Source organism: Penicillium arizonense (genome assembly GCF_001773325.1).
Source record: "Penicillium arizonense strain CBS 141311 chromosome Unknown PENARI_contig013, whole genome shotgun sequence".
NCBI classification, from domain to species: Eukaryota; Fungi; Ascomycota; class Eurotiomycetes; order Eurotiales; family Aspergillaceae; genus Penicillium; species Penicillium arizonense.
Window position 1 is genome coordinate 16147 of NW_019173290.1, and position 24234 is coordinate 40380.

At 50.2% G+C, this 24234-nt stretch overlaps 9 protein-coding genes across 9 annotated transcripts; 5 read left to right on the forward strand and 4 right to left on the reverse strand.

Moving 5' to 3' along the window:
* Nucleotides 1-8: 8 nt before the first annotated feature.
* On the reverse strand, nucleotides 9-2926 carry PENARI_c013G04238 (putative cytokinesis regulator (Byr4); the record flags this gene model as incomplete). The annotated part of the gene is made up of 2 exons (XM_022633188.1): nucleotides 9-523; nucleotides 580-2926. 2 exons carry the CDS (start codon nucleotides 2924-2926, stop codon nucleotides 9-11), a joined length of 2862 nt encoding a protein of 953 aa, XP_022486781.1.
* A 728-nt stretch (nucleotides 2927-3654) lies between these two features.
* Nucleotides 3655-4896, forward strand: PENARI_c013G11994 (uncharacterized protein; the record flags this gene model as incomplete). The annotated part of the gene is made up of 3 exons (XM_022633376.1): nucleotides 3655-3799; nucleotides 3856-4070; nucleotides 4120-4896. 3 exons carry the CDS (start codon nucleotides 3655-3657, stop codon nucleotides 4894-4896), a joined length of 1137 nt encoding a protein of 378 aa, XP_022486843.1.
* Nucleotides 4897-5434: 538 nt separating this feature from the next.
* PENARI_c013G10786 (putative NADH-ubiquinone oxidoreductase, subunit G) lies at nucleotides 5435-7991 on the reverse strand (the record flags this gene model as incomplete). Its single annotated transcript, XM_022633346.1, has 7 exons — nucleotides 5435-5537; nucleotides 5592-7473; nucleotides 7536-7558; nucleotides 7617-7631; nucleotides 7687-7738; nucleotides 7795-7818; nucleotides 7880-7991. The coding sequence occupies 7 exons, from the start codon at nucleotides 7989-7991 to the stop codon at nucleotides 5435-5437; spliced, it is 2211 nt and encodes a 736-aa protein (XP_022486891.1).
* Nucleotides 7992-8696: 705 nt separating this feature from the next.
* Nucleotides 8697-10414, reverse strand: PENARI_c013G02939 (putative ER to Golgi transport protein (Sly41); the record flags this gene model as incomplete). Its single annotated transcript, XM_022633157.1, has 2 exons — nucleotides 8697-9968; nucleotides 10025-10414. 2 exons carry the CDS (start codon nucleotides 10412-10414, stop codon nucleotides 8697-8699), a joined length of 1662 nt encoding a protein of 553 aa, XP_022486920.1.
* Nucleotides 10415-11461: 1047 nt separating this feature from the next.
* PENARI_c013G12285 (Pumilio-family RNA binding repeat-containing protein) lies at nucleotides 11462-14318 on the forward strand (the record flags this gene model as incomplete). The annotated part of the gene is made up of 6 exons (XM_022633381.1): nucleotides 11462-11572; nucleotides 11640-12833; nucleotides 12890-13516; nucleotides 13609-13891; nucleotides 13952-14042; nucleotides 14102-14318. 6 exons carry the CDS (start codon nucleotides 11462-11464, stop codon nucleotides 14316-14318), a joined length of 2523 nt encoding a protein of 840 aa, XP_022486756.1.
* Nucleotides 14319-14663: 345 nt separating this feature from the next.
* PENARI_c013G08349 (TFIIH/NER complex subunit SSL1) lies at nucleotides 14664-17021 on the reverse strand (the record flags this gene model as incomplete). The annotated part of the gene is made up of 5 exons (XM_022633286.1): nucleotides 14664-15021; nucleotides 15961-16040; nucleotides 16120-16363; nucleotides 16419-16754; nucleotides 16810-17021. 5 exons carry the CDS (start codon nucleotides 17019-17021, stop codon nucleotides 14664-14666), a joined length of 1230 nt encoding a protein of 409 aa, XP_022486947.1.
* Nucleotides 17022-17407: 386 nt separating this feature from the next.
* Nucleotides 17408-20779, forward strand: PENARI_c013G06726 (M1 family metallopeptidase; the record flags this gene model as incomplete). Its single annotated transcript, XM_022633250.1, has 12 exons — nucleotides 17408-17442; nucleotides 17555-17724; nucleotides 17794-18218; nucleotides 18287-18508; nucleotides 18571-18688; nucleotides 18761-18877; nucleotides 18936-18961; nucleotides 19017-19227; nucleotides 19281-19351; nucleotides 19404-19846; nucleotides 19904-20116; nucleotides 20185-20779. 12 exons carry the CDS (start codon nucleotides 17408-17410, stop codon nucleotides 20777-20779), a joined length of 2646 nt encoding a protein of 881 aa, XP_022486812.1.
* Nucleotides 20780-21304: 525 nt separating this feature from the next.
* Nucleotides 21305-22277, forward strand: PENARI_c013G00541 (Rab family GTPase YPT1; the record flags this gene model as incomplete). Its single annotated transcript, XM_022633096.1, has 5 exons — nucleotides 21305-21345; nucleotides 21484-21607; nucleotides 21670-21717; nucleotides 21773-22000; nucleotides 22083-22277. The coding sequence occupies 5 exons, from the start codon at nucleotides 21305-21307 to the stop codon at nucleotides 22275-22277; spliced, it is 636 nt and encodes a 211-aa protein (XP_022487043.1).
* An 840-nt stretch (nucleotides 22278-23117) lies between these two features.
* On the forward strand, nucleotides 23118-24194 carry pmp47 (putative peroxisomal membrane protein Pmp47; the record flags this gene model as incomplete). Its single annotated transcript, XM_022633310.1, has 3 exons — nucleotides 23118-23236; nucleotides 23292-24019; nucleotides 24079-24194. The coding sequence occupies 3 exons, from the start codon at nucleotides 23118-23120 to the stop codon at nucleotides 24192-24194; spliced, it is 963 nt and encodes a 320-aa protein (XP_022486794.1).
* Between the last annotated feature and the right edge of the window lie 40 nt (nucleotides 24195-24234).

Sequence of the window (24234 nt, forward strand, 5' to 3'; positions counted from 1 at the left end):
CGCCCCGTCTAGGCTGCTTCTTCCCTGCCATCAAGTGCCACCAAATCACGGATGATCCATAGGTGATTTTCGTGGCGGTCGAAGCCAACCCACTTGTCAACCTTGCGCCTCCACTTTTCTTCCTCGGCTCGCTGTCGTCGAATGAATTCTGGCCCGACATCGAATTCCTCCGTCATAGGTCCTTCATCGGAGGATTCACCGGCACTTGCCTCATCCCCCTGGAACTGAGGCCCTTCAAATGCCCCCGAGGTGCGTCCATGGGTGCTGCTTGCCTCCAAATCATCTAGACCGGCAAAGACATCATCTTCATCTGCAACGCCGTCAAGTGGGGCCTTGAGCCAGCACATACGATGCGGATCGAAGACCATCCCACCGACGGTTTGAACGTTGTGCATCGCGCCAACATTGGTGATGAGAGCTGGTGCAGGCTTGGGTGATTTTGAAGCATGATCGAAATCTTGTACCGAGTTTTCATTTCCTTCCCAACGGAAGTTGATAGGGTTGTAACGCATACCCCTCACGGCTAGGAACGGTGAATAGTGAGCTTGGGTCAATCATTCAAAATCAAGGCTTGCTTACATTTGGCATCTTGCACCCCAGACCCCATGGGCTTGATCAGATGTGGTTTTGATGTTAATTTTGCACTAGGCCTGCTTTTCCGGCTTCGAATTGATGTCGAGGGAGGGGCTCTTGAGATAGGCTGGGACTTCCAGTTCGAGCTGAAACTAGAGAGAGAATTTGATTCACGGCTTTTCGAGTTCATTGCCATGGAAGCAATGCGTTGTTCTCTTGCATTCCGGGATGCATTGGTATCTTGGGCAAACCTAGGAGTCGGACTTCGTAATTTAAGCGCCGATGGGGATGTTGACGATTGAGGAGGTGATACATCGTGCGGTGGCTCAATCCGACTCTGACTGAGTCTGGAGCGAACGGATCTTGGAGCACCTCGACCTGTGGGAGTTTTGACAAACTTGCTCTCTGCCGCCACCGATGTAGACAAGTCGTCAAACGACTCGAGCTCTGTTCCATCCCCAAAATTACGCCGTTTGGTTGGTCGTGTAAGGGTACGCTTTGCCGAAGCAACAGAATCCGGGGTTGATTCGCCAAAACTAGTACGGAAGGACTCATTCCGAGTTGATCGAGGGAGCCGACCGAAGGTTCCCTGTGGACTAAGTAGCCCACTGGAGCTGTCCGAGTTTGTGCGGCGGGAGGAGCGGTATCCCTTCACATTGGCATGCGATTGAGATTCTGAGGGGCCAGCTGGCATGAACGGCGCCTGGGCTCTGCGGCCGAATGTCCTCCCATCAATTAAGGGGCGATCCACCGGTGTTTTAGGTCTCGCGGAAGGAAGACGCACCGGTCGATCAATCGGTTGGCGCTGAGAAGGCTGCGTCAAGGGTGCAGAGCCCGTGCCACGGATTGAGGGCAGTGAACGTTTCGTTTTCAAACGCCTATTTGGAGGGTTGACCTCGCTGGACTGGGTACTGTCCCTAGGAGTTCGAGGTCCGAGAAGTCGTCGACCAGAGAGAGGTGGAGTTGGCGATGTCGGAATGACATTAGAAATGGGGAGGCTTGATGTAGATGATTGAGATGAATGCCCAAGACGCGATTGGGATGTTCGAAATTTGGAAAGAGGAGCACCACTCTCTGAGACAGTCTCAAGATGGGTTGAATGTGTCCGATCATGACCAGACAAGCGAGGAATGCGGGTTCGTGGAGAACCTGTCGCACTAGTGAATGTGAGAGTTGTTGCAGACCGACGAGTCGGACTAGATGGCCGTTCAGTCTTGCATTTTACGTTAGGGTTCAAAGCCAGCTTCCCCGAAGAGAAGGCCTTTCCATTGTCGACTTCGATGCCAGAAAAAAAGTCATCAGCGTCAGGGACCTGATCCAGCCGGTTTTCTCGTACGTCCACGTTCTCGATCCGTGCTGTTTGGCGCTTCTTGAGTGAAGCCTTGAAATCCAAAGGACCCTCAGGGATGACGAGGCCGTCGAGGCCATCGTCTTCACTTTCCGCTGTGAGACAGCTTGAGACGCTAGGACTGGCAATCGAAATCGAGGAGCTGGGAACTGAGCGACCGTCTCTTGTAGTGCCGCCGACCCGGACACCGATGCTTCCTTCAGACCACTCGAGATCGAAATCGTCCAAGATGGGGCTAGAAACGTTGAAATTATGCTTCCGATAGGACAATTCTAGAGGCTGAAGGGTTTGAGGTAATTCGAAGTCCTGGTTAAAGTCATCATCTGTTTCCTGTTCCACATTGAGAACCCCGACATTGGCCGTGGATGATTTCTTTGGAGACCGAGGGGTTGGGGCTTTGAGGGTTGGTATGTCTTGCGGGTCAAAGCCGTCAAATTCCAAAGCTGATTGTAAATGTGTAGAAATTTCGTCGGTCCATGATGGCGAGGCTGCGGACTTCACTGGACTGGTGGCAGCAGAGCTGACATTTCGGAGGAAATCAGGAAACACTGTTTCCCGGGGAGTCTTTAGTTGTAGGACAGTTTCGGGGTCCGGGAGCTCAACATCCTCTGACCAGTCGTCAACAAATGTCTTTCTGGTCTTTCGGGTAGACAAGCGCTTAATCGTGCCGCCGATGAGAGCCGATTTGGGAATATCTGTAGGAATGGGAATTCCCGCGGTCTTGGCCGAGGCAATAGCTTCTTCTTTGGCGAACTCGTCATTTTCGTAGAGCGGAACCTGCCAATCCTCGTCTCCAACATTGGAGTCAAGATCCGAGCGCGCAGAACGTCGCGAGGAAATGGAATCTCGATGCCCAGATGGCCGGAATGACGAATTTGTTATGGATCCCGCGCTGGACGCGGTGCGGAACTGAACATCCCCGTTGAATTGTAAATCGTCGTCGTCATCCCAGCATTCAATCGGTTCATTGGTGCCTGGTCGTAACTGGTTGGGTAACGAGTCCATGGTAGGCTCCAGCCGATCAGGGGAAGGGGCTCGGAGCATGCGGCGCTCACGGAACAGGGACGAATGTCCCTGAAGGGGCGATTATGGCTCAAATGGCAGTCTCCAAGCTTTGCGACACGGACGGAGATTCAGGGGGCGAGAACATGAGCGTCATTCCGGGTCGGTCGGCGAGAGTAAAGCGAGGACAGCAGTTGGTAAAGTTGAGATATCGCCAAGCGGATCGGGGGATAGAACCGGTGGAACGTCGAATCAGATCGGAGTACGATATAGGGACCAGATCCTCCCAAATCAGAGAGAGGACGATCCAGGTCTAGGTCGAAGATTTGAGAGCTGAGCAGCAAAGGGGTGCAAAAGGGGAAAAAGATGTTGTGGCTGGATCTCGGATTCCTCGTGCAGAGGAAGAACGTGCCCCCCCCGGGGTAGGGTATGCGATAGATTTGAGTGGACCACTGCGTAGGTATTTGACTTCTGAATACAGAGTTATTCTAATAAATTATACTGTCTCGTAACCGGACATACAGTGTAAACGAAACGTGAACCTATACAAGGGGTACCTGGTACTTTTGGTGTCTACTGGGATTTAGGTGGGGGTTTAGGTATCAGCTACTTGCCTCGCACGTACCTACATATACTCATAGGTGGAACCACTCTGTTGCCTTGGGATCTCCTTCATAGCTAAGATTTATCTCTTTTTGAAACTGGTTCCTTCTTGTCTTACTCTCCTTTCGATGCCTCTTCCAGACCGAGTCCTACGGTTCCCTAGATCCGATGAGGCTGGGGCATTTGTGCTCATTCATGTTTCACAGAACAGCTCGGCGCCTTTTGATTTAACCCTGACAGCAACTGAAGGAGAATCGCCCTATATCAGCTTGTGTGGGTCGTTGTCAATGGAAGTTAAAGGAATTCATGGACTCACACAGTTAGGACAGTGAAGCAGGCACGCCTGAAAGATCTTCGCGCAAAGAACTATCAAGGGTCAGAGGATGACTGGGCCAACACAGTGTCCTTAATTCTGGGACAATCCTCTCCGCCGTCGGATGAGCCGGATTGGGCCACTGGCCTTGAAACAGTGGCCACTATATCAGGCTCCGAAGAGGACAAGGAAATTGTGATTACGATACGGAAGCGAGTGCAGACCATCACTGTTCGTGTCCTACCACTTTGTAATACATTTCGACTGACCGGCACTGTAGCAACGCCTCGGTACGCTTGTATTGAAGCAAGACGATGAGCAAGCCGTGGAACTGTTCGAGTGGACTGGGATTGCCGTTATGCGAGCTGACATGCTGGAGCAACAAGTCTCCAGCCTAACTTCTCGTTATCGCCTCGCCGAGGACACAATACACAAATTAAATGAACAGCTTGAAGACCTCATGCAGGCGAAGACCCAACATGAAACCCAACTGGTAACCAACTTCGCGCAGCTTTTGAATGAGAAAAAGCTCAAGATTCGCAATCAGCAACGCCTTCTGGCATCAGCGACTCCAGACCCATCTAAAGGTGAGGTCAACCAACCGAAGTTTTCTAATTATCACACTATTGACCGAACAGCGATAGTCTCTGAAATCCAAGCTACTATCCCCGAAGAGGAGTACGGTGCTGGACAACTCCATTCGACAAAAAGAAGCGCCCAGGGTTTGAGCGAGTCTGAGGACTCCGATGGATTTGAACAGATGCATCTCGATACGGAAAGGACTGATCAAGACGCTATCAATGACCACGACACGGACGATGAGCGCTCAACTCCTCAGCCCCTAGAAGACGAGAACAACAGCACGACTGATGATGATGCGTCCCCAGATAATTCTGCTCATATGAAACCAGTCCCCCAAGCAAAGGACACAGCTCCCCCCCGAAGGGAGTTGCCGTTCACCAGAAGGGCTGGGGGAGCAACAACGAAGACTCCATCGACTATGGCCTCCGAAGATGCCGAAGAAACCGCCGGGGAGACTGATGACGATGAGCTGTGAATTGGGCTTAGATTGATTTAAGCAACCGGTCTCAGACAAGCAGGATCTGTGACATTTTGAGAGGACAATTTACAGTATTTGGACTCATAGGTGCCTATACAGTGCTGTCTTTACAGACCCACTCCAGCTAGTACTTCCGCATACCCGAGAAGTTTGTATCTTTACCTGGCTCTCATCAGAATCTCGTGAAAACGTATCATAGGAAAGTTAGGCCCTACTTTGAAACTAAGAAGGGCAGCCCAGAACTTGCCTACGCGTGAATGTGACAAGTCGTAATATCATCTCAAATGCCCATGGAATTGAGATTTTGGAGGTTTAGTCTTTTTATGTACAAGTCAACCACTACCGATTAATCCCAGGCGACACCGGAGAAGAGCGAAGAAGTCAACCGGAACCGGAAGGGTGTTCGAGATGATAGGGAAAAAAGCACAGAATATGGAAAGAAAACAGTACATCCAAAGGGAAGTTTAAGATGTGGTACAATAAAAACGCCTGCAACCATTAGAGAAACATAGAATCAGGTCATTCAGACACCGATCTAGCCATACAAAGCCTGGGGAGACATCTCTCCTGCTGCCATGAAGTTGGTCTCAGGGTTTCCAGTAGCCTTGGCAGCAGAGGCACGAGCCATGGTGGGCGAGCTGAAACAGAGTTAGCGATGCAACGCGATCGAAGATAGGTGAAAGGGTACCAACCTTCGGGAGATAGCGTCAGTAAAGAAGAAGTCTTCGATAACCTTCTTGAAAGGAGCTCCAGTCGTCGAAGAACCCTTGTTCTGGTCTACAAGTTGGACCTTGCTCAACGAGCCAACGGAAGTTGGCTCAACAACGTCGTAGCGACGCATCACAGGGCTGATCTCCTCCATGCGGTCACGAAGAGCCTCGATATCATCGTAAGGCAGGGGGGCACCAAGGAATTCACTAGTCGCACGAATGATCTTCCAGTCATCACGAGCAGCCCCGGGGAGTGACGTGGCAGCACGGGTAACCTGAACACGACCTTCTGTGTTGACGTATGTGCCAGACTTTTCAGTGTAAGCGGCACCTGGTAGAACGACATCAGCAAGCTGGGCACCGCGGTCACCATGGTGTCCTTGGTAGATGACGAATGCGTCCTTGGGGATCTCGCTCTGGGCGACCTCGTCGGCGCCCAAGAGCCAAACCATCTTTGGTGTAGTTTGAGCAACTTCGGAGGACGGCGCAGTGAAGCCAACTTCGTAAGCGCCAGCTCGAGACGCTGCGCGCTGGAGAACATTGTATCCTTGCCACTCAGGAGTGATGAAGTTGTCGGCATGCTTCTCGATAAAGCCGCCGACGGCCTCGAATATTGCCTTGGCGTCGGGATGCTCCGCGGCAGCGCTACCAACGACGATCATTGGCCGTTGAGCGGCAGCAAGCTTTTTGCCAAACTCTCCGGACAAGGCAGTCTTCAAGGAAGAGACATCGGTACCGAGGTGGTCGAAGTCGAAGGTGCTCTCGAACTCCTCACCAACAAGACCAATCTCAAGATCGGACCTAAGATACTGCTTGCGGATGCGAGCGTTGAGGACTGCGGCTTCATGGCGGGGGTTTGTCGCAACCAGAAGAATGGCATCTGCTTCCTCAATGCCATAGATTTTGGAGTTGAACAGGTAGTTGGAACGAACATCAATACCGTGAGCGATAGGGGCGCTGCCACCTGGTTGATCGAGGGCGAGGTTGTCGGAGCCAAGCTTGTTCGCCAGGTCCTTCATGGCGACGAGCGACTCGGTGTCAACCAAGTGTCCGGCAACAGCCTTGAATTCATTAGCTTGCGGCTGGAGCTTTTGATGGGCCGCAGAGATTTCCATGAGAGCCTGTTCCCAGGTTGCGGGAACAAACTTGCCCTCCCGACGAATGAGCGGCGTGGTGAGCCTTTGGGTCTTCAGTCCATCGCACGCAAACCGCGACTTGTCGTTAATCCACTCCTCGTTGATATCATCATTCAACCTTGGGACGACTCGCATGACTTCCAGGCCTCTGCTATCGATGCGGATGTTAGAGCCAAGGGCGTCAAGAACATCGATCGACTCGGTATGTTTCAGCTCCCATGGACGTGCCCGGAAGGCATAAGGCTTCGAAGTCAGCGCACCAACTGGGCACAGATCAATAACATTGCCTGACAGCTCCGAATCGAGGTTCTGCTCGAGGTAGGTTCCAATTTGCATGTCGTTTCCACGTCCAGTCGTTCCCAGTTCGGGGGCACCGGCAACGTCATTCATGAATCGAACACAACGAGTGCAGTGAATGCATCGGTTCATCGAAGTCTTGACCAGGGGGCCAATATTTTTATCCTCCACAGCACGCTTTCCGCCGGTTTCGTGGAATCGACCCCGATCGGCACCATAACGCATCGACTGGTCTTGGAGATCGCACTCTCCTCCTTGGTCACAAACAGGGCAATCGAGGGGATGATTGGCGAGAAGGAACTCCATCACACCTTCTCTAGCCTTGTGAACCAGCGGCGAGTTCGTCTTGACCACCATACCCGGCTGTACTGGCCAAGCACAGGAGGCAACCGGCTTCGGGGCACGTTCGACTTCGACGAGACACATACGACCTGTATGTTTGGTTAGTATGTCTGCTTTGGTAAAAGGGAAAGAAGAAATCAATTCCACGTACAGTTTCCCGCAACCAAAAGTTTTCTTCAAGGACCTGAGGTTAGCGAAAATAATATGCGTGGCTCGATTCGAGGGCACATACTCATGATAACAGTATCTATTGCATGGTTAGCACCTGAAGTAGGAAGTCAATTGGCTAGTAATTGTCTTACCTGGGGACTGTTGCGCCTGCCTGCTCACAGGCTTGGATAAGAGCCGAACCGGCTTTCAAGGGAAGATGTGAGTAAAGGCCCAATGCATTGCCTAGGCTGGAGATTTACCTTCTACCGACACTTTCTTACCATCTAGAGAACAAATGATCAGTTATCGGTCGACCCCGATAAACCAGACTGGGAGTGGACGTACCAATGGTGAGTTCCACCTCGGCCGCGCGAGGGGCTGTCGTCGCGAAGGTCCTGGGGGTGACCTTAGGAACCCGGAGAGACCGGGCGGCCGCACGGAACAGCTGCGGCCGCATGATTGAGAAGAAAACAGAGATGGGAGGGTGGGAAATAGGATGAAGGGTGAGGCGGTGGAATCCTGGTGACAGTTGGGAGGTCAGAGAGCACTTTGCATCGGAATCTGCGGTTACATAATGGGGGTGCTGACCATAACTAAAGCTGACTAAAGACAACACAAATGGATTCACGCGGATTGGCTCGGTTAGGCGGATAAACCCCTGCTCCGACATCCCTTCAAAACCATTCGTTTTGCCCCTTAATGATATTCTTTTCCTCATATAATCTCATTTCACGGGCATCATTTATTGTAGGAGACCGGCGTTTCCTGTTCCTTTTTCCTCTACAGTATGTCCCAAGAGCAGAATTGCGCCGTAGCTGGAGCTGTCAAGGGTTCGCCTAATGATGACTTTGTTCCTTACCGACGGTAGCTACATCACTCTTAATCCTTAGTGGTTATGACTAGGTCCTCATTATACTAGCTTATCAATTGTATACATTTTGGAGAGAAGTTTACACCTAACATTGCCACATCACATCTATTGAAAGTCCGGTTTCGGTCTTGTAAATTTGACAGTTGTACAACCGATTGGGTTGGCAAGAACATGCCTTGCGCCAAAGTGAACAACCCAGATGGGTCAAAAGACAAGGGGATATTAACGTAAACTCCCCGAACAACACCCCAACGCCATCATATCGTACAATGAACTAATGAAACATAGGTGCTAAGCTGCTGCTTGGGAATCACTGACCTGCCAAGTGGATTCTTGCTTGGTTCCTGGTAACCATGTACGAGAAACACTGGTTCCTCTAGGCCGTACACGTCCCGGTCCATCATCTTCCTTTTTGGAGCTGTTTGCTGCCGCATGTGAGTTGTTAAGATTGGATGCCTCATAGTTTCTACCTGCGGGAAAGGCATAGCCATTCGAGTCCCACGGTTTGCTCGAATGTCGCACATTCATCGGAAGTATGGACTTTTCGGCACGGAAATGATCTGCATTTGCCCTTTGGTCGGCCACATCGTCATGGCTGTTGCGGTCGTAAAGGTAGAGACCCACGAAAGTGAGACAAATACCAATTGCTTGAATCGGCGTGGTCGAGCTCCCAAACCAGACAATCGCCACCACAATCACAAATACGCGCTTGACCAAGGATGCTACAGAGTATGACACGGGAGAGATCATCGACAGGAGTACAAAGGCCAAGATGTTCTGGGCAAAATGTGAAACTCCGTTGAAGATGAACTCGATGAGAAGTGCACCATGGTCCAGTGACCCTTTCTTCTCCGACAGCGATATCACACCATCATTGATAAAATCAGATACCAATGGGTAACCCTCGGTGACAAACCAAATAGGCAGAGTGAGGAAAAAGGCCAGCCCAGAGCAATAGCAAAGGAGGTTGAGTTTGTCTAGCTTGCGTCGCCCCGGGTTCTGCAGTTCTGATTCCGCACGGTCTGCCTCGTTGAAAAGCTTCTTTGAAAAAATGTTTTGCGAAACAAACACAATAGCTGCGGCGAATGCGCAAAAAATCCCGAAGAAATTTGTGGATACCCCAGTCGAGCACGCAAGCATCACTCCCATAGTAAGTGGGACTAATGATAAATATGTTGCCCGTGCATAGCGGATGCGGAACAAAATCCTGTATGCGAGAACCGTGAAAAGAGGGGAAAGACCCTTGATAGTATGGACCAGAGAAACAGGAATTTGTGCCGTGGCCATTGAGCTGAGAATGTGACCGGCTAGTTGAAATACTGCCAGAGGCAGGGCTGTAGATATGACCTCCCGGGACGGATAGCGGATACCATGTTGAAGTACCGGGATGCTTTGTCGTAATCGAGGTATAATCGTGGAAAGATATACCAACAACAAACACCAAAAGGAGACGAATGCGAATTGGACGATGGTCAGAGTAATAGGCATCGGAAGGGCGTTCAAGATCGACTTCGATGAGGTGTTTGTGAGGGCTGAGGTAAAGTACCAAATGACACATAGCGCCTTGGGGATGTGTTAGCGCAATCAAGGCCCGCCAACCCGCTCATGAAACAACATACAGTCAATCGGTAGGATACTGGCGCACGGAGAGCTTCGGCCAATTCGTGGGCGTTGGCACTCATGCTGCCGTTGCGCGTTCGAATGGTTGATATGGCCTCGCTAATACTCTTCCGTGGGCGATGCTTGGGGTTTCTCAATGGCCCGTTGGCATGTTCTCGCGAGTAGAAACTGGTTTTCCGGGGTTCCCAAAGCTCGTTTGGGGCATATTTGACGGAAGCACTTCGGTTGGGACGAGTTGTCCCCGCGACTGTCTCGATGGTGTCCTCATAGGGTGGAAATTTATCAATGGGGCTGCTGGTTGATTGGGAGGCGGAGGACTTTGGTATTTGCAATTCAGTTTGTCGCATGGAGGAGCGTCGCCCATGACCGGTCACTGTGGTTGTGGCCATATTCTGGGGGAGGAAGACGTTAAAGAAAGCAAGCGCGAAAAACACCCGGTGTCACTTACCAAGGACCTGAATTCCGAGAGTTGGTTGTTTGATGGGGGTTGAGAAAGGGTGGGCTAGGTTCGATGACGAATCTCCTCGAGCGAATAAGCGTCGAGTATAAAGGACACACGCTTCCGGACACTGTCGCCGCACTGAGAGAAGTAAGGGATTCGGTAAAAAGGCAAGGTAGAAATTGTTTAAAAGGATATCTGACTCGCTTTTAATTTTAAGATGGATAATTCGGCAACCTCCGATGTAGTTACATGTACCCGTATACCATGCCATTTCCCTGATATCTTGACGTTTCTATTAATAGACACCATGTACATGTACATGTACATGTACAGTCAACTTAAGTTAACTTAACATTAACATTAACTTGCAATGTGATATTGATCTCGTATATCACGTGATATTATATGAGGATATATCTACACTTCAGTTGAATCTTTGCTCAAATACTTAGATGCGCCGGTTCTTGACATTTAACATTTGTTCTCTCCCAGGCTTTAGATATATACGTGAATATTAATATGAACTGTAGATACTCTGATCATCTGGGGACCAAAACGCACTTCAGGCTCACCAAGTTTGAAGACCTATACTTGGTTCAGGAACACGAAGAATTACCAATAAATGCATAGAATACCTTGCCGGAGTTGAACCCGTGGTTTCGTAGAGCTGTAAATGTTCGTTGCTGTTTCCAGCTTTGCCTCGTGCTCCTTCCTGGTCTTCTTACTCTTGCCCTCACTTCTTTCTCTCCTTCCCACTTCTCTCTTCTCTTTATCCCATGTTCTTCAACTTCATCTCCTGAAATCCCCAAATGTTTACTGTCATCTCGTGAGAATCTGCCCAGAATCCTTTTCGTTGCATGTAAACTCACTTGGTTCCAACAAGCCTCTCTGTCCCAACCTTCACTCGGCGGCTTTCTCACATTTTCATTTTTTCGTCTTTTCTTGTTTCTCTTTTCTGATTCTGTCTCTGTTTTCATCCTTGTTAGTTGACAAAATGTCTACCCTAAGCGGGCCTTCGACGCTTGGTCGCATAGGTAGCGAAACACACTTTATTCCCCATGATGGCATCGATGGGCGAGCTCTCTCTTTTGGACACGAGCAATCGGTATGATCCTTTCACATGACGGCTTTGAAATGAGTTCATCACATGCTGACTGCGCTGCTCATTATAGGGACACCAAACCCCAACTACTCGCTACGGCTCTTCTGACCCTATGGAAGTCTCTCGCCATGGAAATATGCAACTTCCATCTAGTGATGGGGCAGAGCATTCGTTGAGCAAGGTGTGTCTCTCATGGTACCAATCCTTTGTGCATGTGATCTCACAATCCCAGAAGCAGAAGCTAGATCACATCAAAGCTGAACCTTTGAGTGGACAACCATCGGATTTTGAGAGAATACTGGCAACTCTCTCTCCCAAATCGATCCAAACCACCCGTCCCGAAGCTGATCCTTCCTCTGGACCGTCCCAGGTTGCCCCAATTATCGAATCACTGCCAACTCCATACGCCACAGTTCCTCATCAATCCCACAGCCAGGAGGATAACACGGTGGAGTTGCGTCGTCTCAAGCAAGAGCTGCTGGCTGCAAACTCAAAAATAGCTTTGCAGGAGCAAGAGCTCGCCCAGACCCGCGTGATAAAGCATACCTTAGACCAAGCCCTTGGTCCCCCATCCGAGGCAGATTTCAGCAGTCGTGAGATAAGAGAACAAACCATCAGTCCCTTGCAGAACGTTTTCAATGGGTCGAGCTCTGCTTTCGGCCAATTCCAAGATTCTTGGGCTGGCCAAGACGACTCACAGTCTGATATCTCGGAGCCATTGTCTACAGGACCCTACGGTGGATCTCGCGGGCCGTGGGCCCGTCTTGAGCCTGCTCTCGACAGGGACTATAGTGTGCCTCTTTTGGTCTCTAACAATCCCGCAAGCCAGGATCCTAGCCGATTCTGGGCCACTTCTGGTATCTATCCTCCGTTCACGGGATCCTCGTCTCTACAACCCCAGAGAATCCTTTCGAGGCCTTCGGCCAGTCCATGCGCGTTCTACTCGCGTCCCATGGGCGACCAGACGCAGTTTCCCGCAGGCTCAATTCCTGGACCTCGTCGCCTTAACACTCAATGCAGCCGTGGCGGGTCTCTGTTCCCAGCCCGGTCCACTCCTTGGAGTGATTTCTCTTCTGCATCTTCCAGTGACCAGACCCCGAAGTCACCGACGTCACCCGCAAAGAGACCTCTCAGTGCTTTGCAACAGGCCGGCCTTTACCCAGTGCCTTCTTACCATCCCCGGCCAATTGGAAGCCCTCTTTCTCCTACTGCCAGTGAGTTTATGGGTTCCAGTGCTAATGATAGCTCTTGGTCCACTTCCGCGGTAAGAACCCTGGTCAGCATGTATCCTTCGTTTGAACTTACTCTGATATTTTCCAGATGAGCGGCAATTCCATTCAAACATACGTGTCGCCGCTTGAGCCTCTCAACTACCGACGGCTCCTTGACAAGAACGTGTCATGTGATTGGAAATATATTGTAGACAAAATAGTCTGCGGTAACGATCAACAAGCTTCGATTTTCTTGCAACAAAAGCTGAAAGTCGGCACAACCGAACAGAAACATGATATTATCGAGGCAATTGTTCACCAAGCCTACCCACTCATGGTCAATCGCTTTGGAAATTTCCTTGTCCAACGCTGTTTTGAGCACGGAACCCCAGAGCAGGTTGTTGCCATCGCCAATGCAATCAGAGGCAATACACTAAATTTGAGCATGGATCCATTTGGCTGCCATGTGATTCAAAAGGCTTTTGACTGTGTCCCAGAGGAGCACAAAGCTTTGATGGTGCATGAACTCCTTCGCAGAATTCCCGAGACAGTGATCCATCGGTATTCCTGTCATGTTTGGCAAAAGCTCTTCGAGCTTCGGTGGAGTGGTGAGCCTCCACAAGTGATGATCAAAGTGAACGAGGCACTACAGGGGATGTGGCACGAGGTTGCTCTGGGGGAGACGGGTAGCTTAGTTGTTCAAAACATCTTTGAAAATTGTGTCGAGGATGAAAAGGTGAGTGTCCCTGACCCCTTGAGCGTCTCATACCGACGGGGGATTTCCCTTCTCTTGGGTAACTTATTCTTTCAATGAATACTAATGATTAGAAGCGACCGGCAATTGAAGAAGTGTTGGCAAAGATTGATGTACTCGCTCATGGGCAATTCGGAAATTGGTGCATCCAACACATCTGTGAGCACGGTGCTCCTCATGACAAGAGCCGTGCTGTGGAGCATGTTCTCCACTGGGCTGTTGATTACAGCATGGATCAGTTTGCATCTAAGATCGTGGAAAAATGCCTCAAGATCGGAGGTACGGAGTTCATGGATCGGTATCTCACTCGCGTCTGCATCGGGCGTTCTGACCGACCTCGCATGCCATTGATTGATAGTAAGTTGCTCAGACCTCGACCCAGAGACAAAAAAAAGCACAATACTAACTTATATTTAGTAGCGGGAGACCAGTATGGCAATTATCTTATCCAATGGATTCTGATGAATGCTCCGTCACACCAACGAGAGGTTGTGGCCAGTCATATCAGGTACTACTTACCCCAGCTCAAGTACTGAACCGTTTCAAGGCTAACCTGCTTTTGATCAGAAAACACATGGTCTCTCTTCGTGGCTCCAAGTTCGGCTCTCGTGTGGCTATGCTTTGCTGTAACCCGTCTCATGCTACTCGCCCAGGTCCCGGTGCCGGTATGCAAATCGGTCGCTTCAACAACTTCAATGAAGACAAGTTTTCAACCACGAGCCAGCCCAGTGGTCGATTCGGCCGTGGGCATCAATGGGGACCCAATTATGCGCCCGTCCATTGAGTCTGTCTCTTGACACCCATTGATCGTCTACGAAGAAAAACGACAAACGAAAAAAGGGAAAACCCCCCCATGTTACTGATTGCGTTAATCATTTTACCCTATTTCCAGGTCTAGCAGCTTGTGACTCATTACCTGCCAGCGTTCATTCAATATTGTTGAATCCAACTGCTCATCAATCTTGCGAATCATTACTGCTTGCCGATTTATCAGATTGGCTTGCTATTCCCAATCACCATTGTGCTATTCAGTCGGATGGATCAAAGCTTTCAGCGTGTCATGTTAATTACAGAGAAAATGATATCGTTATTCCAATATTCTAATCTCATCTCAATATCGCCGAGTGCCTCAAGGAGCACCAGTTGCGGTCTCACTGGGAGCGGTTTCCAGGTCTTCCTTCTCCCAGGGTTTCCGTCGCCGGGGTTTCTCGCTCGAGATATCATGTCCAGTCAACACTGTATCCGGTATGTCCTGAATTCCGGGAATTGGTTGTCCAGTAGTGATCAGTTCCACAATATGCGCAAACGACGATGGATAAGCGGGCTCTGCATTTGTTGAATCTGCCATGTTCTGTTCTGGGGATAACCCAGTAGATGCCTGCGACGAGTCTTCCTGGCTGTCTGGAATTTGGGACTTTCCCGTTGACTGTGACGCCAACCATGACTTGAAGGCCGCAAAGTCAATCGCTGGGGCGAGCTTTTCTTTTCTGTGGCCCAATGGCATATTAGTCGTTAAATAAATCTATATAACCCATAAAATGCAACTATACCGTGAGTAAAAGAAACACTTTGCTTGTAAAACAAGGTCATCATCTCGATTCATCTCCGCCTCAGTGGCGGGGGTGTCGGGGTGACCGAGTATGATTGAGAGACCATTGGCAAATTCGGGATCTGTATGGAAAGAATACGACAGTACTCGCTCGAAATCTTGAATCGAAGGTTGCGCCATCGTTGAGGAATATATGTTTGAAGGATACCTGAGATGCGGAGGAGGCGTGGGGCTAGTCAAGCTAACCGAGGCCCGTTGACCTTATATCGAACCACCGATCACAACTCTGTATCCTACAAAGTGTATGCGAAGAATTTACTATAGGTTTAAATCTTGTGCTCTTCCTTTCCCGCTTCTTTAAAATGTTGTATTTCTGTACGTACAGGCGCCTTGCTCCATGCTGCCCTTTGGGCCTGTGAAAATGAAGATAAATGGGATATCCCGGGAGTGACGCCAAACCCATGCAATTTTGAAATAATCACCAGCCCTAGATTGTGGTATCCATGCCCTCAGCTGTTGGCTTGGGCGCGGAGTGCAGGCTTGTGCTTCTACTTTGGCACCCAGGACAGTTGTGTACGACCTCATGTGCAAAGAGATCGCAGTCGATACAGAAATGGTTCTGACACGCTGTACACTCGTAGCGACTGCTCACACTCATTCCCTTGGTATGGTTCTCGATTCCTTGCCATTGATCCTCTGGGGGAACGGGTGGGAAAGAAATACCGCAGGCAAAGCAAGCAGAGCTTTGTGAGGCTCGACGCCACGGCACCTCGACCCAGTTGATCAAGGGGAATAGATGATGATACGAGCGTGCCAGGTGAGTTGAGAGAATTAATGTAAGTCCACAGGATGGACACTCCGCAGGAAGACTACACACTTTGCTATTGCATCGTGAGCAGAGATAGCCTCCTCGCGAGGGCTTTGAATGACACGCGCAGAGAGAAGGGTTGGACTCCACTGTACGAGAAGGGAACCCCATCATTAGCAAAGAGCTCGCAGATTCCTTTCGGGAATAAGCAGCCGGGGGTGTCGTTACGTCCATCATCAGCTCTCGAAAGTGTTGTTCATTCAGTGCCACTCCATACGCTGTCTCGTCCCCGCCACTTGTTTTGGTGCAAAGCTCACGGCAGATTGCAACCTGCGCGGCGAGACCGACGATCCCAACTCGGATCTTGTCGCTGATCAGGGTACTTATTGTTTGGTGGATGTCTCCAGGGTCAGAGGAGAGGAGAGACCCAAAAATGATCAACACTTCACGAGTGCCATGGCTCGGCGTATGGCTACATTCATGGATTAGTTTTGTTCGGGTAGGCTGTCTCCGACACGGGGACATACAAAAGCGCACCACGTGCCATCTCTAATCCGTTTTGGAGGCTGGGAAGACCTTTGGGATCCTGTGTTTTTAGCGCTTGAATGGCCGCGAGATGCTCCGTTGGATTGCCGCTCATATCACTGACTCGAAGGGCAAGACCATCTCTCAGTCCAAGGACGCCGAGCTGGGAAATGGGGTTTTGCTCAAAGAATTCTCTCACAAACTCCTGGGCATATCGAAGCGTTAACAGGTACCGTGTCGGTCGTAGGTCTTTCTCGGACATAGACTGTGAAAGATCGATTATGAGGATGAGATGTCGAATGATACCGCGCTGCAGTGGTGTCGTATCTTTCAATAGCCTGCGCGATGGGAACAAGTTAGCAACGAGACGGATAATCAATCAACGAGGCTCACCTTTTCCGTTTGCCCGCCTCCAGAAGGCCCTCGACGGTCGAATTGATGGTTCCATCTGCACCTTCCACCAGAGTCTCCCAGGTTCTGGATAGCTCCCATTCTGCGCCTCCGCGCTGCTTTCTTTTCCTGGCCCGTGTGTCGCCTCGAGTCACCTGAAGATCATCTTCATCCTCTGTTACCTCGCCCACATATTCTTCGTCGGAGTCGGCCATAGTTGCAGTTGTGTGAAGGAGGCGGAATCGTTACCCGTTGAAAATGGGTCCAAGCTCCGACGGAGCTCCGTTTGGAGATGCAAACCCTTTTCTTTCCTTTTCGTTCCTCCCTTCCACCGTCGTTTTCTTTTTCAGGTGTCCGACGATACCCGTAGACGGTTAAGCTAAACCCGCCGATGTGGGGGAGAAGATCCGTTGCGAGACGAGCTGGCGTAGCAGTTGAAGCCGTCCGTCCAGTCTCTCTCCGCCCCTCCCCCTCCTCTTCTCTCTTTTCCTCACTTTCCTACTTGCGTGCCCCTCGATTGCGTTCTCGTCTACCTGCACCAGCTGCTAGAATAAACCTCAATTTTATCCCTATTAGACATTGTTCCGCTGAAGCCCGCATGATGGCGTCCCAAGACAGAGAAACTCTTCCTGACGTGTGAGTGAATTCCCACTGGAGTTTTTTCGGTGGTTCCCATCTCCTACAGCTATATTTGATCACGTTTTCTCTCTGTAATATGCCTGTTGACAAAGAGCTAACACCGTAATAGGGCCAAGCCTGTCAACTACCACGTCTCCCTCTTCGACTTGCAGTTTGGTGGCTCGTGGGAATACAAAGGAGCTGTCAAGATTGATCTCAAGGTCACCAGCCCTACCAGCGAGATTGTATTGAACTCGAAGGAGATCAAAGTGCAGACTGCTGAGATTTTAGGAAAAGACGGTATGCATGGGAGAGCATTTCCGACATGACATAGAGCATGGAAGACACTGATACTGGTCTGTCACTTAGGTAGTCAGTTGGCCGAATCGTCCAATATCACCTACGACAAGAAATCGGAGCGAGTAACCTTTGCTTTCTCGCAAGCAATCGCACCTGCAAACGTTATCTTGTCGATCAATTTCACCGGTACCATGAACAATGCTATGTCCGGTTTCTACCGCTCAAAGTATAAGCCTGTTGGAGAGCCATCTGCCGATACTCCCAAGGAAGACGAATTTTATTACATGTTGAGCACTCAATTCGAGTCCTGTGATGCACGCCGTGCTTTCCCTTGTTTCGACGAACCGAACTTGAAATCCACCTTTGACTTCGAGATTGAAGTTCCGAAGGGACAGACTGCGTTGAGCAACATGCCTGTTCAGTCGGAAAGAGATGGAAGCAATCCCGGATTGAAGTTCGTGACCTTCGAGAAGACCCCGGTGATGAGCACCTATGTCAGTACAACCCAGATTCAATGAGTTGCTGGGATTTCGGATCACTAACGCAAGCTTTCTACGTGCAGCTTTTGGCCTGGGCAGTTGGTGACTTTGAATATGTTGAGGCCATGACCCAGCGCAAGTACCAGGGCAAGAGTATTCCTGTTCGCGTCTATACCACACGGGGTCTCCAGGACCAGGCTCGTTTTGCGCTGGAATGTGCTCACCGAACGGTCGACTATTTCTCCGAGGTCTTTGAGATCGAGTACCCGCTCCCCAAGGCTGATCTCCTGGCTGTTCACGAATTCGTAAGGGACCGTCATTGTCCACATTTTCTGAAGCCTTTCTGTGCTAATTATTCCGTCTCTAGGCCATGGGAGCCATGGAAAACTGGGGTCTAGTGACATACCGAACCACCGCCGTTCTTTTCGATGAAGGAAAGTCTGACAACCGCTATAAGAACCGCATCGCCTATGTTGTAGCTCACGGTTAGTCCCCAGAATCCGCCCCCGGGCTTCCAGACATCAATGAAGCACTGTTAGCTGACCAATACATCACAGAGCTGGCTCACCAGTGGTTCGGTAACCTTGTCACTATGGATTGGTGGAATGAATTGTGGCTGAATGAGGGATTCGCAACCTGGGTTGGTTGGCTTGCTGTTGATCATTTCTACCCAGGTAAGTTCTTATTCCATCCTATGTGCGTTTTTGTCCAGTATATCTGACGTGCACTCAGAATGGAACGTTTGGTCTCAGTTTGTCGTACGCAATTCCCGAGGTAAACATCCTGCCAAGACCAATGTTGACGTTATCACAGGCTGAAGGTGTGCAACAAGCATTTCATCTCGACTCGCTGCGCGCATCCCACCCAATTGAGGTTCCCGTCAAGAATGCTCTCGAAGTCGACCAAATCTTCGATCATATCAGTTACTTGAAGGGAAGCTCTGTCATTCGTATGCTGAGCGTTCACCTCGGCAGAGAAACTTTCTTGCGCGGAGTTGCGGACTATCTCAAGTCTCATGCATACGGTAAAACATGGAACAAGAAGTTCACCGCAAACATTTGCTAATTTTCCTTATAGGAAATGCCACCACGAATGACCTGTGGTCTGCCTTGAGCAAGGCTTCTGGTCAGGATGTGCATTCTTTCATGGTGAGTGTTGATCATTTGTTGGGGAGGAGTAATATCTAACTAATTACCCAAGGATCCCTGGATCCGCAAGATTGGTTTCCCGGTTGTCACAGTGGCAGAGGAACCTGGCCAGATCAGCGTTCGACAGAACCGATTCCTGTCTACTGGCGATGCAAAGCCTGAGGAAGATGAGACAAAGTGGTGGATTCCTCTTGGCATCAAGTCCGGACCGGAGCTGGCCACTGTCGATACTCGTGCTCTCACCGCAAAATCTGACACCGTTGGTGGAGTTGGCGAGGACACTTTCTACAAGATTAACAAGGACCTATCTGGGTTCTATCGCACTAACTACCCCCCTGGCCACCTGGCCAAACTCGGTCAGTCACTTAATCTGCTGAGCACCGAAGACAAGATCGGTCTACTAGGTGATGCAACTGCTCTTGCAGTCTCCGGAGAAGGCACCACGCCTGCTTTGTTGACTCTTTTGGAAGGGTTCAAGGATGAACAAAATTACCTGTGAGGAACCTACCCCCTCTAATCTAGGTTTACTTTACCTAATAATTCCATCTACAGTGTTTGGTCTCAGATCTCTTCATCTTTGGCAAATCTCCGCTCGGTTTTCTCCCAGAACGAGCAGGTTGCCGACGGACTGAAGAAGTTCACTCTCAAGCTGGCTTCACCAGCCGCTGAAAGGGCTGGCTGGGAGTTCCAGACCAATGAGGACTACCTCATTGTGCAACTCCGGAAATTGCTGATTGCAATGGCGAGCAATGCTGGCCACAAAGAGTAGGTACCTCCTTCTATACCTGAAATATGTTTGAGCGTCTATTCTGATACAGTCTCAACTCTTATAGCTTTGTCTCGGAGGCCAAACGCCGTTTCGACCTCTGGGCTGCTGGCAAAGATGTCAATGCCATTCACACCAATTTGCGGTCGACTATTTTCAGCATCAATGTGTCGGAGGGTGGCCGTAAGGAGTTTGATGCCGTCAAGGAGGAATATCTCCGGACCGACTCCGTGGATGGAAAGGAGATCTGCCTGTCTGCTCTTGGTCGCACCAAGGATCACGCCCTGGTGCAGGAGTACTTGGACTTTGTGTTTTCGGATAAGGTTGCTGTCCAGGACATCCACAGCGGCGCTGTGTCTTTGGCTGCCAATTCTAAGGTCCGCCACCTGCTGTGGCAGTACATCAAGGACAACTGGACTGCTGTTTCTACTCGGCTGTCATTCAATAACGTTGTCTTTGAGCGCTTTGTTCGCATGGGCCTATCAAAGTTCGCCGATCACCAGATCAGTGATGACATCACGGCCTTCTTCAAGGACAAGGACACGAGCGCCTATGACCGCGCACTTGTCATTGTCGCGGACAACATTCGAACTAATGCATCCTACAAGGAACGCGATGAGGCGTTGGTTCTCGAATGGCTGCGGGCGCACGGCTACGCTTAAATACACGTTTAGGATCTATCGTCTAGCAATACTCTTTTCTTTTTGAATCCAATGGATTTTTCGTTTCTGTCACATCTTATCTTGCGGTGGCTTCGGTCTGTTTACTGTAACCTCAAAAAGTATTTAGATCCATCCACGAGGCGGAGTTTAGCACGGGATAGCGTCAGTTGGTGAAGCAGGTGACATGAGATTGTCCAACCTGTTTCAAGCAGATTTCCAGACAAGTCAGTAAATAAAACTGCCTATAGAGATTCCCCAAACTTTTTATAGTATACTCCTGACCCAAAGGAGCGGTGGGTTGTGACGTGAAACAAAGCTGCACATCAGGTGCGTCTGGCCACCTGCACCTCCTATCATTTCAGGCGACTGTTCCATCATTGTCCCCTCCCCCGACTTAGCACTTCGAACTCTTCCATCACTTGCTTTTCCTGGCTATATTCCTCTGGACTCGGTCCTCGATTAACTTCTCTTTTCCCGTGTTACCGGTTTCCTGTGCCCATAATGAATCCCGAGTGGTAAGCCTTCATGGAGATTCCCCCAAATTCCCCTTGCGCCAAAGGAGTCCGGTTTGGATCCTAATTCTCAGTGCGTGGTGTCTGACTGATGTAATGTTGATTTTTAGAGTATCGTCGCGTCGCCTAATTTTCCTTCAACCGAACCCCCAAACTTGCCGATCTGCGTTTGTTGCCTAACCATCCAAATAGATATGACTACCTGTTCAAGCTACTCCTCATCGGTGACTCCGGTGTTGGAAAGTCCTGCTTGCTTCTCCGGTTTGCCGACGATACCTACACCGAAAGCTACATCTCGACCATTGGTGTCGACTTCGTACGTCTTGGAATCCGCGGGGTATCTGGCCTACAAGGGTGCTGACATATGGACTGCTGTAGAAAATCCGCACAATCGAACTCGATGGCAAGACTGTGAAGCTTCAGATCGTACGGCTATATTGGACGCAAGATAATTTCGAGGCAAACGCTAACGGTCATGCAGTGGGATACCGCCGGTCAGGAGCGATTCCGCACTATCACATCTTCCTACTACCGGGGCGCTCACGGAATCTGCGTGGTTTACGATGTCACCGACATGGATTCCTTCAACAACGTGAAGCAGTGGCTCCAGGAGATTGACCGGTACGCCACCGAGGGCGTCAACAAGCTGCTTGTTGGTAACAAGAGTGATATGGAGGACAAGAAGGTCGTGGAATACACTGTGGCCAAGGTATGCTGTTCGGGCTAGATTTAAAGATCGGTGCCTACAATCAGAATCAGAGCGTTAACCCAACTTGTCTGCACCATTATAGGAGTTCGCCGATAGCCTCGGAATTCCTTTCCTCGAGACCTCCGCCAAGAACGCGTCGAATGTTGAGCAGGCTTTCTTGACGATGGCACGACAGATCAAGGAGCGCATGGGAACGGCCACCGTTAACAACAAGCCAACTGTTCAGGTTGGCCAGGGGCAAGGTGTCCAGTCCGGATCGGCAGGCGGCTGCTGCTAGATGACACGATATTCTCTGTGGTGCGGTGCTTCCATTTGGCGCAATGTTACATCATGAAATGAGGGTTTCCAAGCGTGGTATTTAATCGGCAGGCTTGTCAAACTTCTTTGAAACATGGCATGGTCCAGACGAGCCCGGAGACTTCTCCACGGGGCCAGCAAACTCGACAGTGCCGTTAGGGTTCCTTACTCGTCTTCACATTGCTTTAGACGGCTTGCGTTTTGTCCTCGTTTCTGCTTTTGCTTATGCGATTATCGCTGGCTTCTGCGTTTTCATGCTTCTCTGACCACGTCTCTGACTTCCTTGGCCCATCATTCTCTCCGTGTCTTCTCTTTATTTTCTATTTTCGCTTTCTTATTGTAGGTTGGATTTTTCTTGTGAATGGACTAATGGCGAGAACTTGAGCATTCGGCCCCACGGCCTCTGTAAACTGTAAACTAAAATGTAGAGTTGTAGTGCCTAGGCACTGATATTATCACATGCAAATGTCATGTTTAGAAAGTATGAGATATCGATATGCTCGAAAGGTGACACCTGATACCATGTGAAACAGCCCAAGATCGAACCCAGGCTCTACTATAACAGATGCACCTTATAAGTTACTCCCGGAAGTGGAGTTGGGCGGGAGCCGAGGCACACTTCATTCGGCAAAACGTCATGAACGTCCCCCAGCCGAATCATTCTCGCTCCCTGTATTAGGTTGATTCCTGACTCCTGACTTCTAATCTTTCACCCATTTGCCCCCTTGAACTCCTTTTGATTCTTGCGCATTATATCGCCTGTCATCTGTCATCTGTCATCTTACCATCGCCCGTCATCCTCAGCCTCCTTCCTTTCACCATGTCCCAGCCAGGAGCAGAACAGAGAAAGGCGGCAGCATCTGCTGCTGTCCAGCAGAGTGACAACATTGCGCACGCGCTGTCTGGTGCGGGAGGTGGAATCCTGTCAATGGTCTTGACGTGCGCTTCCCCGCCTTTGACTCCTATGAATGTCGCTAACCCATCTCCACTCTAGATACCCTCTGATCACTTTGTCGACGAGAGCCCAGGTCGAGTCGAAGCGCGCACACTCGACCACCCTTGATGCTGTACGCCGCATTGTGCAGAGGGAGGGTATTTCCGGGCTTTACTCGGGTCTGGAGTCCGCGCTGTTCGGGATTAGCGTGACCAACTTCGTATACTACTACTGGTACGAGTTTACTCGTTCGGCCTTCGAGAAGGCTGCAATTCAATCAAATCGAGCATCCAAGAAGCTCACGACTGTTGAGTCTATGATTGCTGGTGCTATTGCAGGGAGCGCAACCGTGCTAATTACCAACCCGATCTGGGTTATCAACACTCGCATGACTGCCCGCAAGTCTGAGGCCGACGAGCAAGCCCTTCCCGGTGCCAAGAAGTCAAAGGCATCCACCCTTAGCACCCTCATGGACCTGCTTCGGGAGGAGGGCCCCAAGGCCCTGTTCGCTGGTGTCCTCCCGGCGTTGGTCCTAGTGATCAACCCAATCTTGCAATACACCATCTTCGAGCAATTAAAGAACATTGTAGAGCGCCGCCGGCGGATGACACCCAAGGATGCATTCTACTTGGGCGCGCTCGGCAAGATCATGGCCACCAGCATCACCTATCCCTATATCACCATTAAGAGCCGGATGCATGTGGCCAGCAAGGATGGTCCCAAGGAGAGTTTGAATGGAAGCTTGAAGAGAATTATTCAAGAAGAGGGATGGAAGGGGCTTTACAAGGGTAAGACGTTCTGTAGAGTATGTCTGTTGCTTTTCGCTGACTCTTGTCCTTTCCTTTAGGCATTGGTCCTAAGGTTACTCAGAGTGCCATTACTGCCGCGTTCCTATTCGCCTTCAAGGATGTGCTGTATGATATGATGGTCTCTGCCCGCAAGAGAGGCCGCCTCGGCAAATAAGCGAGAAACCGCCTTTCCCGGACTTCCAGGCTTTTACGAT